The following is a 19540-nucleotide window of genomic DNA, read 5'->3' on the forward strand; positions in this document are numbered from 1 at the left end:
TCTGTAAAGCTCTCATCCCTCTGCACATTTGCTGCTTGATTACTCCTCTATGTATGGCTTACCCAGCAGTGACTCAATGCTGTGGGACGGATTAAAGCAGATCTCCAGCACACAGCAGCATGTGGTAATGAGTTGTATGCTAAAGGACGCAAACACCACAATCACCCCCACCCCCTAATTCTGTGGCTGCTGTGAAGACCGTTATTATACTTTCAGATATAAATTGTGCTTATACACAGAATACTGTTAAATGTTTGTTCCATAAAACTGCCCACACACTAGAAAGATCTGCAATCTTAAGATGTGCACATAAATTAGCCTTCAAATCTTTTGTCTGTCCTGGACAAAAGATTTCTGGCAAGCACACATCGTTACCAAAGATTTTTCTTAAGATCCCAAGAATCTTTTGATCTTTCATGCAGCATATAAGATCAGAAGATTTAGCAAAATCAAATCTGAATGTATTCAAATCCTTTAACAACACTGGAAAAATGCATTCCAGTGTTTTTAAAGGATTCAAATATTTTGTTTAAAACATTGTGAATACATTATTTATGTAGCCATTAGTACCTGGCGCCTTATATTATGTACAGACTTTATATAACAAGTTGGATTTTGCATTATATCCTAAGAGTTTATGTCAAAGTCTATAAACTGAGGTGTGATTTTGATAACCTTCATGATATAGGTGTCAGGGTAATATTTAGGACAGGGGTTAGAGACCCTCAAGTTATTATCTAGATGTATTCTATTCCCTTGTTTTGACACTCATACTGTAACTTCCTATACTGTAATCTAATAGCACCTATATTAAAAATCATAAAGTGCATTTAAAAAAAAGATCCAACAGTGAGCATGTGGAGCTGACTTAATAGTAAAGGTTTGAGCACCAAAGAGGCAGCGTGCAGAAATAGATTATGTGATATTGGCTTGATGAGGATGGCAATTGGACTCGGATGTCTCTGGCTTTGACTCTGAACCAAAAAAATCTCTGGACCAGACTGGAACTGGCAATGTATATGCAGCAGACTGAAACCAGCAATGTCTCTGGACCTCTATATTATCGAATGGGGCTCTATCTAGCTTCTCCAGCCCTATATCGCAGTTTGTTTACTTTTCCGACTACCAGTATGTGTCACATCACGTGACCATTGCGTCACCCAATAGGGCTACGCTTGTTGCAGTAACCCACATAACACCGCCGCTGGAGGTGTAGGTCACGTGACGCGCGATCCTGGCTACATGGGTAATGTAGTTTCTCAACAGGAATCGCGGTCACGTGGCCTGCCCTCACGCGAACTAGGAAGTTATCCAGCCGCCTATCAGATTAGCTATGTGCTCGGCTGCAACACTAAGGCAGCTCTTCTAATGCCGTGCATTGAGATGCGGTCACGTGACACGCGACCCTGGCTACATGGGTAATGTAGTTTTCTAAACAGGAATCGCGGTCACGTGACCTGCTCTTATGTGAACTAGGAAATCCTCCATGCCGCTACTACTAGTGATTGGCTGCAATTGCCTACAAACCGGAAGTAATCCCATTATTTTGATGCACAGCGTTATTTATCTATGTCTATAATAAACAATATTTTAATTTTTTTTTCTTAACCAGTTAATTGCTGTATGCTTATAAGGTCTGCCTCCTATCTCAAATACACTGTTATTATATACTGATTTTATAATTGGATGATCTAGGTCTAATTGATTGGTCATGTGACCACAATATGGAAGGTATATATACCCAGTTCTGATACCATGAGCACTATTCCTTTGATAAAGCTGGCAGGACCGGCGAAACGCGTCAGGAAGTGCTCCTAACCTCATTAGCCACCTTGATTTGTGAATTGGAGTCCGAACCAGCCCAGTGGAAGACTCAAGCTTCCCTCTCAACTACTACAAAACCGAGACGTCTACTCACTCCAGGATCATTGCCTCATTTCTTCAAATGAAAAGGTGACCAAATAATTGTCCTTCAAACATCTCCAGTGGTACCGGTTATTTGTGCCAACTTGGGCCGACCACCAGGATACAAGGACATTTGGACATTCTCCACCTACCAATTGATCCGTCGCAATTTCTAACTGGAGTGGTAACTATCCATTATTTCCCCAATTCTGGGCATACTAGGACCGGACTCTTCACATTATCCCCCTATTGTGGTATTGAGGTTCCCTACGCTTTGCAATTGTGTTTTACATTTATGCACACTCAGATGTGCTGTTTTAACTGTATGTTGTGTCACATTTTTTTAGTAAACTATTTTCATATGTAAAGATCATCCAATTTACTGTTTTTAATTTCCCTAGCGCTGCTACCCTTTTTCTTTTTCCTTAATGTCTCTGGACTAGACTGCAACCAGTGATTCTTTGGACCAGACTAGAACTGTCAATATCTTAGAACCAGACTGGAAATTGCAATGTCTTTGAAATAAGCTTGAACCAGTAAAGTCTCTAAACTAGACCAAAAGAAACAAAATCTCTGGAACAGACTTGAACCAGTGAAGTTTCAGAATCAGACTGGAAAGTGGTAATTTCTTAAGTGGTCTCTGGAAGCGGACCAAAATGGTGATGGGCTGAACTGGGGATGTGGAATGGAACTGGTTTGAACTTGAATTGGTGATGTCTGTTGACTGGACTGGAACCAAATATTTCTCTGAACTGGACTGTAACTAGCAATGTCTCTGGACCAAACTGGAATCAGCAATGTTTTGAACTGGACTGGAACCAGTCATGTATCTGGACCAGACTGGAACCAGTCACATCTTTGAATCAGACCAGAAATGGCTATGTCTACAAACTTGCCTGGAACTGTATAGGGCTCATAGTGCTGAGCTGTAAATGGCAAAGGCTCAGATAAAAAAAGAACTGGTAAATGGATTCTCTTGGCACAGGAATTGTCAGCTGGCAGGAACCTGTAGTTTTCCAGATAGGACTGAATGAGAATCAGGAACTGTGCAATAAAGTTGGCATTTGTCTGGAACCAGTAGATCTCTAAGAATATAGAACTTTAAGCAAAAAACATATAATACTGCTGTTTTCTGGCTTGAAGTTTGTATCCAGGGCTGGCTGACAACTATAATTATCCTGATATAATTGATTTCCAAGTTCAGTTGTTATCTCTGGACACTGGGAGATAGAGCTCCAGAGTGTTGGTACTGTATCAAGGAGCATGTATATGTACACAAAGAATCATGTGCTACTTGCAAGCAATTCAAAGTTTAATAGCACACCACGATTCAGGATCTCAAAAGCTGATGAGCAGTGCTCTGATATTTTTCCCCTGGTCTGGGTATGATGGAGGGCCCACTACCCCCTTCCCATTGCAGAAAGCAAGGTAGTTGGAGAGAGAACACAGGCTGCAGCTGCACCACAGCCTTTCTACCTAGCCCAGCACATGCTGCTCAGTGCTGTGCGCTGGGCTGGGGAGATAGGCAGCCGCAGCAGATGCCTGTCCTCTCTCTTCCGGCACAGGTGTATGATCACACCCGCAGCCTGCCTCCTGCCACCGTTTGACTCCCCTACTAAGTATTCTTTTTTTACAGGGGCATGAGGAGGCCCCCTTCCATTGACCATGCCCCTATGTATAATAAATCTGTGACTATCACAATGCATCTTAGAAAACAGCAGGGTGAAGGGTCAACTGAACTTAGAGATACTGTAACTGTTTAGTATATAATGAGTCACAGCAAGCTAAAAAAAGGCTCTGTCACATACATGCAGACAGGCCTAAAATACTGTATATATATATATATATATATATATATATATATATATATATATATATAGAGATAGAGAGAGAGATAGATGTGCGCTCTGTTCACCACTTAATAACCATACATTGGTACATAAAATGTATATTTATTCAGACTTTCTTTACAGTATAAATGAAATAGTTTTTCAATAAAAACAATGGCAATGTAGATTCCAGATTCAAATAAGATGTTATTCAAATGAATGACAGGAAGAAGATCCGACTTCAAAGCAGATAGACTTCTTTAACAAACGAAACCCTACGCGTTTCGTCCCTTAGGACTTCATCAGGGGCAAAAGATGATGATCTGAATATGAATCTAAATGGTGAAAAATGTATATAAGCCGTAAGTAATATAATAAAACATATATATATTTAAAGGTCCCTATTAAGAGGGTGGTGAAGATGGGGGGCATCTTAGCATGGAGAGTGGAGGAAGGAACATAGATGTGAGGAAGTTCCAGTGGAGAATGGATGTGAACAAAGGTCCGGTGGGATGGTGAGGCAGAGAGAGAAGACGAACAATAAGAATGACGGACGTCCCATCTTAATGTGGGGTAGTTGAAGAATCCAGAAAGAGACGGATGTGCCAGTGGTTGTATATAATTGATTACAATATACGGAAAGTGTGAGACCAAATAAAGTGAAAGATGAAAGACTGGGTTAATACAGTAAATCTATATTCCCCTGGTGTGGGTGTGGATTACATTCAGTGATATACTGGTATAGCACCTTAAGGTGTAAATTCCATTTAGTGATAAACCATTGTAGCCCCTTAATAGTGGGGGAGAAAAAGGTGGTGTATATTACATACCAAGTCTGGACAGTGCCATACATAAGAATTTCTTCCAACGATAAAAGCTGGATGAAGAAGTTGGGTGGATAAAATACCTGACCACGTCAGTTCTGGTGAAACCTCTGTCCTGCAGAGGTATAGGACTTCAAAAAAAGGGGGTCCTATAGGTAAATATAGTGGTCGTTAGTGTAGTCCTAACGAATATTTAAATATTATGGGTGGGGGTCGATTCCTGAGGTTACACATACCAATTTTTGCCGATATCTAGCTTGAAGCGACAACTGCTCAACCACAGAGGTCCACGTTAGTGGTTAACACATACTAAAAATAAATATATATAGTACTTAATGGAAAATCCTTTTAACAAGTATTTATAAAAAATAATAAAAAAAAATTTTTAAAAATTTTTTTATAACAAAATATTTTGTATATGTTGCCCCGAATATCATATTATGAGTGCACCATATCACACAAGAGCAAGATATATACATAATAAGAGCCGATTAGAAATTATAGGGTAACACATACCAATTTCAGCCGATATGTAGCTTGGAGTAAAACTGCTCAACCACAGAGGTCCACGTTAGTGGTTAACAAATACTAAAAATAAATACATATAATACTTAATACAAAATTCATAGGAAAATATGTATGTTGCTCAAAAGGGTCAAAATGCAATGTTTCATGTTGTATGCGTATCATATCACACAGAGGCAAGATAGGTGTATAATAAGAACCAATATGGGGTTATGGGGTGCTGGTTACCACATACTGGTAAATGCATTTTATGTGATGCGGGCAGGCATGTAACATTATTCAAACACTGATACAATATGATGTATCCGTAGGGCTTAAATGTTATGAATCCCAGATTAGAGCAGGCCTGTCATCTGATATATGTCATTGTCATCTGGGGTATAAAACAACTTTATGCTAATAATTCATGGCTGGTAAATATAGTTACTAATGTATAGTGATAACAGTACATAGTTCATAATGGCATACTATGTTAAACTATAGGGTTCACATATTCAACCTAAATAAGTTGAATATGTGAACCCTATAGTTTAACATAGTATGCCATTATGAACTATGTACTGTTATCACTATACATTAGTAACTATATTTACCAGCCATGAATTATTAGCATAAAATTGTTTTATACCCCAGATGACAATGACATATATCAGATGACAGGCCTGCTCTAATCTGGGATTCATAACATTTAAGCCCTACGGATACATCATATTGTATCAGTGTTTGAATAATGTTACATGCCTGCCCGCATCACATAAAATGCATTTACCAGTATGTGGTAACCAGCACCCCATAACCCCATATTGGTTCTTATTATACACCTATCTTGCCTCTGTGTGATATGATACGCATACAACATGAAACATTGCATTTTGACCCTTTTGAGCAACATACATATTTTCCTATGAATTTTGTATTAAGTATTATATGTATTTATTTTTAGTATTTGTTAACCACTAACGTGGACCTCTGTGGTTGAGCAGTTTTACTCCAAGCTACATATCGGCTGAAATTGGTATGTGTTACCCTATAATTTCTAATCGGCTCTTATTATGTATATATCTTGCTCTTGTGTGATATGGTGCACTCATAATATGATATTCGGGGCAACATATACAAAATATTTTGTTATAAAAAAAATTTTTAAATTTTTTTTATTATTTTTTATAAATACTTGTTAAAAGGATTTTCCATTAAGTACTATATATATTTATTTTTAGTATGTGTTAACCACTAACGTGGACCTCTGTGGTTGAGCAGTTGTCGCTTCAAGCTAGATATCGGCAGAAATTGGTATGTGTAACCTCAGGAATCGACCCCCACCCATAATATTTAAATATTCGTTAGGACTACACTAACGACCACTATATTTACCTATAGGACCCCCTTTTTTTGAAGTCCTATACCTCTGCAGGACAGAGGTTTCACCAGAACTGACGTGGTCAGTTATTTTATCCACCCAACTTCTTCATCCAGCTTTTATCGTTGGAAGAAATTCTTATGTATGGCACTGTCCAGACTTGGTATGTAATATACACCACCTTTTTCTCCCCCACTATTAAGGGGCTACAATGGTTTATCACTAAATGGAATTTACACCTTAAGGTGCTATACCAGTATATCACTGAATGTAATCCACACCCACACCAGGGGAATATAGATTTACTGTATTAACCCAGTCTTTCATCTTTCACTTTATTTGGTCTCACACTTTCCGTATATTGTAATCAATTATATACAACCACTGGCACATCCGTCTCTTTCTGGATTCTTCAACTACCCCACATTAAGATGGGACGTCCGTCATTCTTATTGTTCGTCTTCTCTCTCTGCCTCACCATCCCACCGGACCTTTGTTCACATCCATTCTCCACTGGAACTTCCTCACATCTATGTTCCTTCCTCCACTCTCCATGCTAAGATGCCCCCCATCTTCACCACCCTCTTAATAGGGACCTTTAAATATATATATGTTTTATTATATTACTTACGGCTTATATACATTTTTCACCATTTAGATTCATATTCAGATCATCATCTTTTGCCCCTGATGAAGTCCTAAGGGACGAAACGCGTAGGGTTTCGTTTGTTAAAGAAGTCTATCTGCTTTGAAGTCGGATCTTCTTCCTGTCATTCATTTGAATAACATCTTATTTGAATCTGGAATCTACATTGCCATTGTTTTTATTGAAAAACTATTTCATTTATACTGTAAAGAAAGTCTGAATAAATATACATTTTATGTACCAATGTATGGTTATTAAGTGGTGAACAGAGCGCACATCTATCTCTCTCTCTATCTCTATTTTTTCCCATCTGGTACCTATATTAACAGCTAGGTACGATAGAAGTGCAGCCCACAAACCGGCGCGGAAAAAGGATCACTAAACCCCACTACCTTTCGATATATATATATATATATAATAATATATATGTAATCTATGTTATTTAGATGGATCCACTCTCTTGAGATGGTAACCTGGCATGACTGTCGCCGTGCCACTGTCTGCCAGGTATGGGGCACATGCGCACGAGATGCGTACATCCCATTCGGGACTATTCATACAGCTTTGCTGCACACATGCCCCAGCATCCTGCCAACCCCTGAAGAACCAGGGAAGCCTGCACCATGGCCCCAGAAGGCTGCAGAGAGGTACATAGCAATGGGACCCGTGAGCGAGTGAGTTGCATCTGCCATCAGCCAGCTCTGCCAGAATCAGTGATATGGTGAGCTGATGGGCTGGCTGAGAGCAACTCCATCTGTATCAACTGATATCAATATACAGATGAGGCCAGCCCCATCATTGCTGGCGTATATTGCCAGCCACCAGGATCTGGTGGCTGGCATGCTAGCAATCATGGACGTATGAGAGTCTCACATGCATGTGCGTCCATTGCTGGGAATGGGGCAAGCGAGTGTCTCTGATGCAAGAGCACCTTATTCTGTAGCATAGGGTGGCAATTACTGCACATGGAGCCACTCTGATGGAGCAGCTCCATCTGCACACTTACAAAGTTACTAAATATTACCAAGTCAACATTCTGATATAGTGTTTCCTAGAAGAAGTTTCAAAAGAATCCCTGGAGAGATGTGCCTGTCTCAAACCAGACACGGTATCATTGATTTTCAGCTAAAATTTTTGCTATACAGTAGATATAAAAAGGTGCCAGATGGATATTGACATCAGAACTATATGTGTGCTGTTTCACATTTACAATAAAGTTGTGCTTTCCACAAACAAGTACAGTAGTCTGGATTTATGTGTAGGAGTTCAATGATGTGAAGGAAGCAAGCTGTGCCAAGGCAGCAAGACTCCCCGATGTAGCTCATAACAGGTATTCTCTATAATAATTTTGTACACAAAAATCACAGCAGACAGCAGTTTAGAATATGCTGCTGGAGATCAGGCAAACAAATCTTTGTGCATGCAACTTCAGGTAGTATCAAACATAGAGCTGAGTAGATGTACTGTAGTACCCTGATTAATACTGCCTGCACACACAAGGATATTTTTGTCTGCTTCCGTCTAGCTGCCCAACAAAAATCCTCATCAGTCAATCCTCCTACATTGCTGGTATCCCTGTGTATTGGCAGCGAATGCTCCAGCCCTCCGGAACCCTGCGAATGTGCAGAGCATCCTAAATAGGATACGCTGCACATTTTGTAAATGTGTATTGAATACTGCACTTTGAGTGCCAAGTGATTTGTCAAAAATGTGAGCAACAGAGATGTTGGCACTTAAAGGGTTAAATATTTGTACAAACCTGTGCATTCAGAAATAATATGGTTAAGCCCTAAGCAATTTAGAGACGGGCAAAATGGATCATTAAGCTGAGCCGCGATCTGACAGATCTCTCAGTGAAAAGATACGGATCCTCGGCTCACTTTGGAAAAAAAAGGGGAATATACATGACCGAGTAAAAACACTGATCGATGGCTGGGTGCAGAATCGCCATTTATGGCAACCATCGATGGCGTCTGCACCGATGGCCATCACTGGCAGAAGCAGCTAATCTTTCTATCACTTGTAGTCACAGCACTGTATTCAGTCAACAGAGGTAGTACATCTCAGCTGCCACAGGTGGCAGCACTGAGATCAGGAAAATGCATTGTAAACTGAAACGGATCACCTTTTTGGGATCGGCGGCCCATTCGTTCTTGAATGGGATCCGTTCAAAAGATCTGGTTCGTTCGCGAACGACCCATCTCTACTAAGCATAATGATAAACTGTAAAAAAATAAAACATTATTTCTCTAGTTTTGCATTTTATACACAGTATAATGGACTTAAAATAAAGTATATATTTATTTTTAAATGTTAGCAGAAAGTCATAAATCTCAACGAAACAATGTATATTCCTATTTAAAATGTAATTATTTCTGATAAAACAGAAGCACATCAAAACTAAGTATAGGATTTGACATGAACTGTGGATTCTTCTTGTCAAGAAACAATTATAGAAGATATAAAAAAAAATGTTTCCCTGGAACTGTCTTATAAATACAGCTGGCATTATAAGTGCATGGCTAAAATAAGTTTTTATAAATCAACTATATTACTACTATAAGAATATTCTTTATATTGAATATTCTTTACATTTATTAACAGGGTTAATACTGTATTTAAACATATTTTTTACCTTAAGATGATTTGTTTGTCATCAACTTGCATTACTTGTTTCTCACCAAAACCTTTTTATCTATCCATAATAATTTATTTTTACTGAATCTGTCACATACAGTAAGTGCTATGTAGATTTATCTTTATATATAGATATAATCCCAGGGTGGCCATTGAAACGTTGCCTATTAAACTTTGTTTACCCGATTGAGAGACGTATTTTTGGAGTGCAGCACCCACGCTGGGACTGTATATATAGATATATATCTATATATAGATATATATATCTATATATATACTTGTAGTACGGTCCGGCACTCACTCTGTATAGGCAACTGCCCCGGTGCCCGTCTCGGTAGACAGTATAGTTGAAGAAAAAGACTGGCACTCGTAGGTCTTTTTAAAGATTGTATTAAATAAACAGTGGAACAACCAACGTTTCGGGGCTGCGCCCCTTTGTCAAGGTGTATGTGAACAAAAAAAAAAGAAGAAGACAAAGGGGCGCAGCCCCGAAACGTTGGTTGTTCCACTGTTTATTTAATACAATCTTTAAAAAGACCTACGAGTGCCAGTCTTTTTCTTCAACTATATATATATATATATATATATATATATATATATATATATATATATATAGCAAGGTGTGTGTTGACCTGGCACTCCCCCAGCTGGTCAGGGACCCAGGTGCCTTCTGGAACAGTTGTGCAGGAGTAGGCAAAGAAGCAGACAGCGGCACTCTGGGAATTTTTAAAAACGTATATTAGTGCAAAAATAGCATACCAACGTTTCGGGGCATAAGGTACCCCTTTGTCAAGGTGAACAGTGCAGTAACCTATATATATATATACAGCCAAAATATAAATATATAATTTAAGTATTCCAAATGAAATAAAAAATTGGTAAAACCGAATCTACATATTAAAAGCAATATTTCTAATAGCAATAGTGTTTAAGCCATAAAATTAATATTTATAGCAAGTGGTTAAAAAATATATTTCATAAAAAATGTTAACATGTTTTTTCTCTGAGTTAAGATAATGTGTTAAATACTGCATTTATAATTTATGACATGTATAATAAAATACTTATAGTTATTAGATTCCAGACTAAGACAAGTATGCTTGTTAATCTTGGCAATACAGTTGAATTATTTTGTGTAAAGTAATGATGTGTAACATAGAAATGTTTATTACCTATGTAAGCAATGCTGTAATAGTGGAAAGAGAAGATATTAGTTTAGAAGGATTACAAGATCTGCATTCAGCCTCTTATATTTTTTTAATTCCAATTTCTATTTTCTCATTTATGGCTGGCAGAATAATAAACCCAATGAGTATTTTCATATAGTGGCAGAAACAAAATATGCATGCCATATAATTTGCATAGCTGGTAATTAAACCAGCGAGAAGGTAACTAAGGATAAAGCCTGGAAGGTTATATGTGCTACAACTTTTATATTTGTTTTTACTTACAGTCAGCAAAGCTATCATTCAGGGACATTTTAATGCGATTGTGGGTTCAGGGCAAAGCAATGCACTGGCCCCTACTTAAGTTAAATAAAAACATAACTTTCTGAAGGCCTTGGTAAAGTGGGAATCTGATCTCTCCTGCTCTTTAACAAATGAAGAGTGGCAGGGAGTGTACCATAACTGTTTCCAAGTGTCGAAATGTGCATCTCATATCGAACACTTCTACAAACTACTTCATCGGCTGTACCTCACCCCTGCCAGGCTTCACTCAATTTGGCCATCTCACCCAAATATGTGCTGGCGTAACTGTGGTGGTGGCACCCTAATTCACGTATTCTGGTCCTGCCCTGCCCTCGCCCTCCTCTGGTCAGAAGTTTTCATCCTCATATCTGATGTCCTAGGTTATTATATACACCCCCTGCCCAAACTAGCTCTTCTACATATTTATTTTGGGATTCTCCCCCCGTCCGATAGGTACGTGATGGGCCATATATTAGTAGCTACCAGGTTACTGATTGCCCAATATTGGCGCACCCCCCAAGTCCCCACCTTATCAGCAGTCGAACACACAGTCCAATCCCACTATGAATATGAAACTGCAGGTCTACTGTTCCGAGGTGGCCCTCCTAACCAGGCTCTCCGATGGTCCACTTGGCGTGCTTATAGATCCCTTCACCCGTTAAAGTGAGCCCCCTGAACAGCCATCCTAAGATTCCATGCGACATGAATGCCCAGCAGTTATTCATTTATACTATAACAGATTAATCTTTTCTTTTTGTACTCGGCACCCATGTGTAATTGACCAGATAGCCACACCCTAATAGAATGTCTTAGTGTTTTATATACTGTTATCTTTATGTCTCATGATATTTTGTAATGGTTATTACGTGAATGTATCCCTATCCCCACTGTCCCACCCTTCCCTTTTTTCTATTCTGTACCCTTTTCCCTATACGTGTTTCATAAAAACTAATAAAAATCTAATTTGAAAAAAAAACAAAAAACAAACAAACATAACTTTCTGCGGTACCTTTCCACTTGCTATCAGCTATCCAGCAATTAGAAGCTTACAGCCAGTAACTGTTTGGCTGCAGGCTGGTAGAGAATATTTCTCGGCAGCTCTGATTTTGTATAATTCACAATCAAAGTGTTCGGGCTGCAATCTCTACTCGCCTCACAATAAACTCTGGAGGCACATGCAAACTCCTGTTTGAAGGCCCCTAGAATTGTGGGGCCCTAGAGCAGCTGCCCAGCAAGCCCATGTATTAAGATGGCCCTGCTATCATTCACAAAATATTTGAATTTTACATTTTCCAAATTCTATCTAAGTATAAAGAATGTTTATGTATCTTCGATGTACATAGTGCAATCTGAAGGCATATATGTTGATTGGTGGGTGTTCTGCACATGCTCAGGCCCTGTTATGCAAAACTGCAGAACAGGTCCTGCTTCATTGCATGCAGTGTCTACCATGCTGCAGTTTGATTGACAAGCTGCAGCCATTTGGGGTAAAGTCAATGCCAGACAACATTCTACATAATGACACATGTTGACCTTGTTTGGTAGGTGTGCCACGGCCAGGGTCTGTGTCTTCTATCTCAGGCAGTGTGAACATACTTGCCCTCCTGAGCAAACTTCAGGTTACTCAGATGGCCACTGATCATGGAAGTAATCTGATGCTGCTTTCTTATATGCAGCTGCAAATCACAGAAGCATACATCACAGTATGTACAATTATGCAACTGATTTGGCAGATATTGACTTTGTGCATTTTTGGACTCAACAACCCAGCTTGGTGCATATTTAGATACTACTATCATTAGCACAACCAAAAACTTGCATCTGCATTATACTAGAAACTGTATGAGCAATCCTAGTAAATGCAATAAAATTATTAATTGGAACATTGCAAGAAACAACAAATATTTAAATCTGGGTCTACGAAAACATTTGTGTCTACAAAAATAGGCCCATGTACAACTCATACATCAGCATTAGATTTGCACTATATATTATTTGCTGGCCACATACAGATCACACAGGTTGTTTACCTTGCGATCCCGATGCACGCTCCCATGACAGCACAAATCAAAACCCAGATAGACAATCTGGGTTTTGATTTGTGCTGTCATGGGAGCGTGCATCGGGATCGCAAGGTAAACAACCTGTGTGATCTGTATGCGATCTGCATATGATCTGCATGCGAAATCTCACCATGTGTACACAGCATAACACTCATGTATGTATAACTTTCATTACATATCTATTATAAAGTTCAATATGTGTAATGTAATATGTAAATTGCTTGTACAAAAAAATAATTCTAACTCTTTTTTCCCTATAGATAATCCCAAACAAACCACCAGAGCCACAGTTTATATTCAAATTTTGGATGTCAATGACAATGCACCAACTTTTGCAATGTTTTATGATACATTTGTTTGCGAGAATGCAAGAACAGGGCAGGTATGGTAACTATATACTACTTAATAAAATAAATGTATTCTTAAACTGAATTTTTGGTACTTGTGTAGTTTCACAGCGCCCGATATATCGGATGCAATATTGGCTGATATATTGGATGAAATATTAGCCGATATCTCATTTTTTTTAGTTGAAACTATATTATTTAAAACAAGCATTTGTGCTATGAAATGCCTAGGGTTTTTCCCTACTCCCAATCAATCAATCAATCAATCAATCAATCAATTAACCAATCTCTCTCTTTCTCTATCTCCCTTTATCTCTCTCTCTCTCTCTCTCTCTCTCTCTCTCTATCTATCTATCTATCAACTGATTCTCTCTCTGTTCTTCCTATATATCTTCATCTTTGTACCTCTCTTTCCCCTTGATTAAATGTTTTCTACAAGCATTTACAGTATATATTCTATTTTGCAAAACTGATAATTTCCCAGTAGTATTGCAGTGGGACTAGACAGGATTTTTTTTAATGGAAGAATAATATTTGGAGGATTAAATGTATGTTTTGTTTCATTCAATAACATATTATTCTTTTAGTGGAAAAAATATTATGAAAAAAATTGGCAAGCTGTATTTAAAATTAAATTCTATTTCTAGCAAATGTGCCTCAAGTTTGGATGTAAGGATGTAAATTGATGCCCTTATCAATAACATGTATTGATTAAATCCATCATGTAGCCTAAAATATGAATACTTCTATACAGAAAATAAATCATTGGTGGATACACCCTGTTTCTGTTAATGAAAAACTAATATATCATTCTCTGACCAGATAGTTTATAAAAACATGTGCTATTTTATTTTAAATAATTGCAAAACATTTGTATAACATAGACATTGCCAGATGTACTATAGCATACTGTATATACAGGGATTTTCTAAAGCATGTAGCAGGAGTTTATTTCTGAAAAATGTAGTGTAGATATTTTTATGCTCTTCATGGAGGGGTATTCAATGCCACAGCGAGCGGCCGGCGAGGGGGTTAAACAGCGAGAATTGCTGAAAACCAGCGATCCTCGCTGTTTAACCCCTGCGCCGGCCGCTCGCTCTATTCAACGTTGTGGGGAAATCCTCGCCGTCACAGGATGGCGAGAATTCCCCAAAACAGCGCAGCTTCTGGAGCCGCATCCGCCAATTCCCCCTCGCTCAAAAAACGGAGCGAGGGGGAATTGGCGGATGCGGAGGCTGTGTTGAATGCTGTCAGGGTGAGTGGTGACAGCGAGCAGGAAGCTCTGCTCGCTGTCACCACTCGCAAACAGCATTGAATACCTGCCAAAGTTTCAGACTAATAAAGTAGGTTGTAATTTACTTACATTGTATTAAACGGACATTATTTGTTCTGAGGTGACTCAGAATAACATATATGAATAACATATATATATATATATTATATTATATTGGTTGAATATGATAGCTGGTTGCAAAAATTGCAATCTTATACTATGCTAGTATCCACTTTCTGGACTGGCTTTTATTCATTCGCAAATCACTGTTTTGCAGTACAGTATCTTAATAAAACAATGTTTTATGAAAAGCAAGTTTAAAGAATTCTACATAATTCACTTTCAAGTCTGCAGAAATAAATATTGTTACGGTACTTATGTAGTATCTGGGCTGCCGATTTTTTGATTGTATGCCTTAAGTTAAGGCATACAATCAGATGCGATGCGATGCGATATCGCATCGCATCGCATCGCATCCGATATCGGATGCGATGACCCGATTTTTCCATAGGAATCAATGTTAAAATGATTCCTATGGAAAAATGGGTCCTTTTCATACCCCTACTATCCAAGTGGGCATGGAGTTGGATATAAACCTGTGGCGAGCGTAGCGAGCCACCGAGCCCGAAGCGTGGCGAGCGAAGCGAGCCCCGCGAGGGGACGGTATTCGTCCCCTCGCGGGGCTCGCTTCGCTCGCCACGCTTCGGGCTCGGTGGCTCGCTACGCTCGCCACAGGTTTATATCCAACTCCATGCCCACTTGGATAGTAGGGGTATGAAAAGGACCCATTTTTCCCATTGAATTCCATGTTAAAATGGACTCAGTCCATTTTAACATTGATTCCTATGGAAAAATCGGGTCATCGCATCGCATCGCATCGCATCGAATCGCATGGTCGCATGCGATGCGATGCGATCTCCCGATCCGACCCGATTTAGAAATCGGCAGCCCAGATACTACATAAGTACCATTGTTACCATTGTTCCTACAGTCTCTACACTGTCAGTGTACTGGTTTTGGTAACTAACTCACTCTTATGACAGCAGTTTAACAAATGACAAATGTACCCTGCAAAAGCTTATGTATCTGTCATACATATCAGTACACACTATATGAATAATAGATCTATTAGCCCACTTTCATTTGTTGTTCTCTTTGTAGCATAGATAGACTGAAGCATGTTTATGTTATAGCTATATACATGTCATTAGAAAGGTTTTTTTTTATACAACAATCAGCAATTCTTTTGTTTATACTGTTTTTCTGCTTTCACTATATTGACACATTTTTATATTTACATCCAACATGGCTGCTTGTAAAAATAATCCAAACAATGATAAGTAAACTCAATACTGATGTTTATAACTATATTATTATTATTATTATTATTATTATTATTATTATTATTATTATTATTATTATATGACAGTGCTGTACATTTAACAAACATTAGAACATTAAAGGGTACACAGAACTTAACATTACAGTAACTGAAAATGCAAAATAGAGCACAAGTAACTATTAGCACCACAATTCACTGTATACAATACAGCTGAGATAAAGTGAAATAAAGTGGTTGTCCATGTACTACTTGATGCATGCTACAGTTGTAAGAGATACATTATTATGAGTAAGAAGAGATGTGGTTATAGACAGTTACTGAGTAGGAGAGAGAAGTGTGAGAGAAGAGATCTGTGAGAACAGGGGTGAAAAGGGCCCTATGCATGGGCAGGTTGGCTACAGGCCAACACATTTATTAGGCTACCTGTCAACCAGTGACTTTTTTGTTTTAGGTGTGCCCCTGCCCAGAGTTGTTTGCTTGATGGAGGTTTGGGGTCTATGTTCACTCTCAGTAGCAGGAGATGGGGTATTATTGGAAATAGGGAGGTTTGTGGTTTGTCACAGCAGTTTAAAGGTCTGGGGGTCATTAGCCTGACAAGCATAATACAACCAACGGCTTCCACACAGGTGTAGTGATGTGTTAATCCTACCTATTTTGGTGTTGCTCCACCCACATTTGATCTGGAGCCGCCCACCTGAGGCCACTTCTAGAAATGTTTCCAGAGCCACTTTTAGTTCCCAATCTGCCCATGGCCCTAAGTACTATTTAAATATACTAGATATATTGGACTTTATGCATGTGCAATTTAGCTTCAGTTGCATACAAACGGAGCCATGCATCTTGGTTTATTATTTATACATGTTACACCTCTCTGCTTTTAGTGAAAAAGGTCAATGAAATGAAGGGACAAGGTGTCATACTGTACCACGAGATCATCAAGGACATTTACACATCATACAACTGTTTTAACATTGAGGAAGGTGCAAAAATGCTTCTCATGATGCTTATCAGTTGAGGCTGCCTCTTCCATAAGGCAAGCTTTAATAATCCCCAGCATGGATCTTGCAATGTGTTGGGTCACCCTGAAAATGCTGAAACCAGTTTTGGATCATGGGCACTATAGTAATGAATGGACAATTAGTAGGGTATGCATGTTATTCTTTTTTTATTTATATTTACTGCAAAGAATACTGCTCTTTAGATGGATTTAATTTGTGACTAATCACATGTGCACATGTACCCCCCAAAACCCCGCCAAAAAGTTTTAACATATTTTCACACTCATCAATTGCGGTCAAAAATATTTCAAAATTTGATTTAGGTACATTTTATGTTTGCAATCCAAAAATTTTTATTCAACTTTCCATGAGTTTTTTCGGTACTTGTTTCCTAGCACGGCCACACCGATTTGCATCGGGGTGGTCGTGTCGGAAAAATCGCATCGGTCGCATCGCATGCGATGCGACCGACGCGATCGACCCGATTTTTACATTGAATCAAATGTGACTAGGGTCCCTGGGACCCTATTTTACATTGGATTCAATGTAAAATATTCCCCAGACCCCCAATTTTACCCCCTCAACGCCGCCACCCCACAATTGACGACAACCCAAAGTGTGGCGAGCGCAGCGAGCCCGCGAGGGGCGACGGTGCGCGTCCTCTGACCTTTTCATACCCCTACTATCCACGTCGGCGTGGAGTTGAGAATACAAAGTGTGGCGAGCGCAGCGAGCCACCGAGCCCGAAGCGTGGCGAGCGGACGCGTATAACTTGACAGGTTCGGGCTCGGTGGCTCGCTGCGCTCGCCACACTTTATATTCTCGATTCCACGCCGACGTGGATAGTAGGGGTATGAAAAGGTCAGAGGACGCGCACCGCCGCCGCTCGCCACGCTTTGGGTTGGCGTCAATCGTGGGGTGACGACGAGGCCATATACAATGTGAAATGGGTCATATTGGCCCATTTCACATTGTTTCCTATGTGAGATGGACTTAATCAAGTCCATCTCTGCTTGTGCCATTATAATGGCACAAGACTGACGCGATGCTCCCGATTTCAATGTTAAAAAATATTTTAACATTGAAGCCTATGGCAAAATCGCGGGCATCGCGTCGGTCATGTTAATGGCCACGACCGACGCGATGCCCCCGATTTTGCCTTTGGCGGTAAAATGGACCTGATTTCAAAGGAAATCGGGTCCATCGCGGGCATCGTGTACCTTAACTTTAACACGATGCCCGCGATTGTGGCTGTTCTAGGAAACAAGTACTGTTTTTTCATGCCTATATATTTTTGCTTTTATAACAAATGGCATACTGAGTAAAATAAATGGCTTAGAGAATTGACTTATGTAGTGTACACATCAAAACTTAATATCAGTATTTAGGTGTGATTACTCTAAATATGTCTTCTTATTTTTATTTCTGAAGATTGTACATATATTTTTTTATTTCGCAAATAAAAATCTCAAATTCCCAAAAATATTACAGTGTGCTTGTGACAATTTAAATTTCAAGTACATGGCAACAGATAAAAAGTGTGATGAGGTTTCATATAAGTAAGCAGGGTATAATTTGAAAACTTTTGGACACAGCAATGTTTTATTGCAATAGCCATTACCTGTTGGTTTCTATCACAGTAAGAGCATTGAAAAAGCCCATTAAATCTTGAAAGGTATCTGTCAAGGAGATATCTTAAATAGAAAAGGAAATTGAATTTTTCACAGTGATGTTTTTTTTCTACTTTTCCTGGAACAGAAGAACTGCAGACAATATTTTATTTAAAGTTAAGGTTACTAAAGTTGATTTGTTTATCAGGCTGGAAAAAGAATTATTGATGCATGTCAGCATTTCACTACCATTAAAACATCAAGAATACATAGCAGTAGTTTGCTGACTCAAGGAAGGAAAATATATTTAATACATATAGTTCTGTATTTCAGCAAATGCCCTTTGTACAGTACATTTTTCTCTCTTTAGAAGTATCAGCAGTTCTAGGCCGATTTTCCTACGGGTGTTTAATTTTATAGTCCTTGTTTTACTGAACAGGAATAAGTGATGTTGCCATAAGCAATCTCCCTGTCGGATTAGGGGATTTGGATAAGGATGAACAAAATGTTTTACAAATGCATTGCTTTTTCACTGGCATTTAGCCAAGAACTTTTATACAGGGATGGGTGTATAAGGTAGATTAGCCTACAAGAAACTCAGCAGCAAAACTCAGGTCTTGAGATTGTGGAGAGGAAAGTGAAAGAGAAATAAAAAAATGTCTATTCTTGAACAACTCTGAAGTATGTTCTGTGTAATTTACGCTTCGGACTA

General features: G+C 38.9%; 1 protein-coding gene across 2 annotated transcripts in view; it reads left to right on the forward strand.

The window, feature by feature from the left end:
• LOC146080614 (cadherin-10-like) overlaps positions 1–19540 on the forward strand; it is a 397974-nt gene that overhangs the window by 349387 nt on the left and 29047 nt on the right. For both annotated transcript variants that reach the window (XM_083188085.1, XM_083188083.1), the window contains one exon: positions 13519–13640. In XM_083188085.1, coding sequence (XP_083044211.1) covers positions 13519–13640 — 122 coding nt within the window. The remainder of the gene's footprint in view (positions 1–13518; positions 13641–19540) is intronic.

Source organism: Crinia signifera, chromosome 5 (genome assembly GCF_055691185.1).
Source record: "Crinia signifera chromosome 5, ASM5569118v1, whole genome shotgun sequence".
Classification (NCBI taxonomy): domain Eukaryota; kingdom Metazoa; phylum Chordata; class Amphibia; order Anura; family Myobatrachidae; genus Crinia; species Crinia signifera.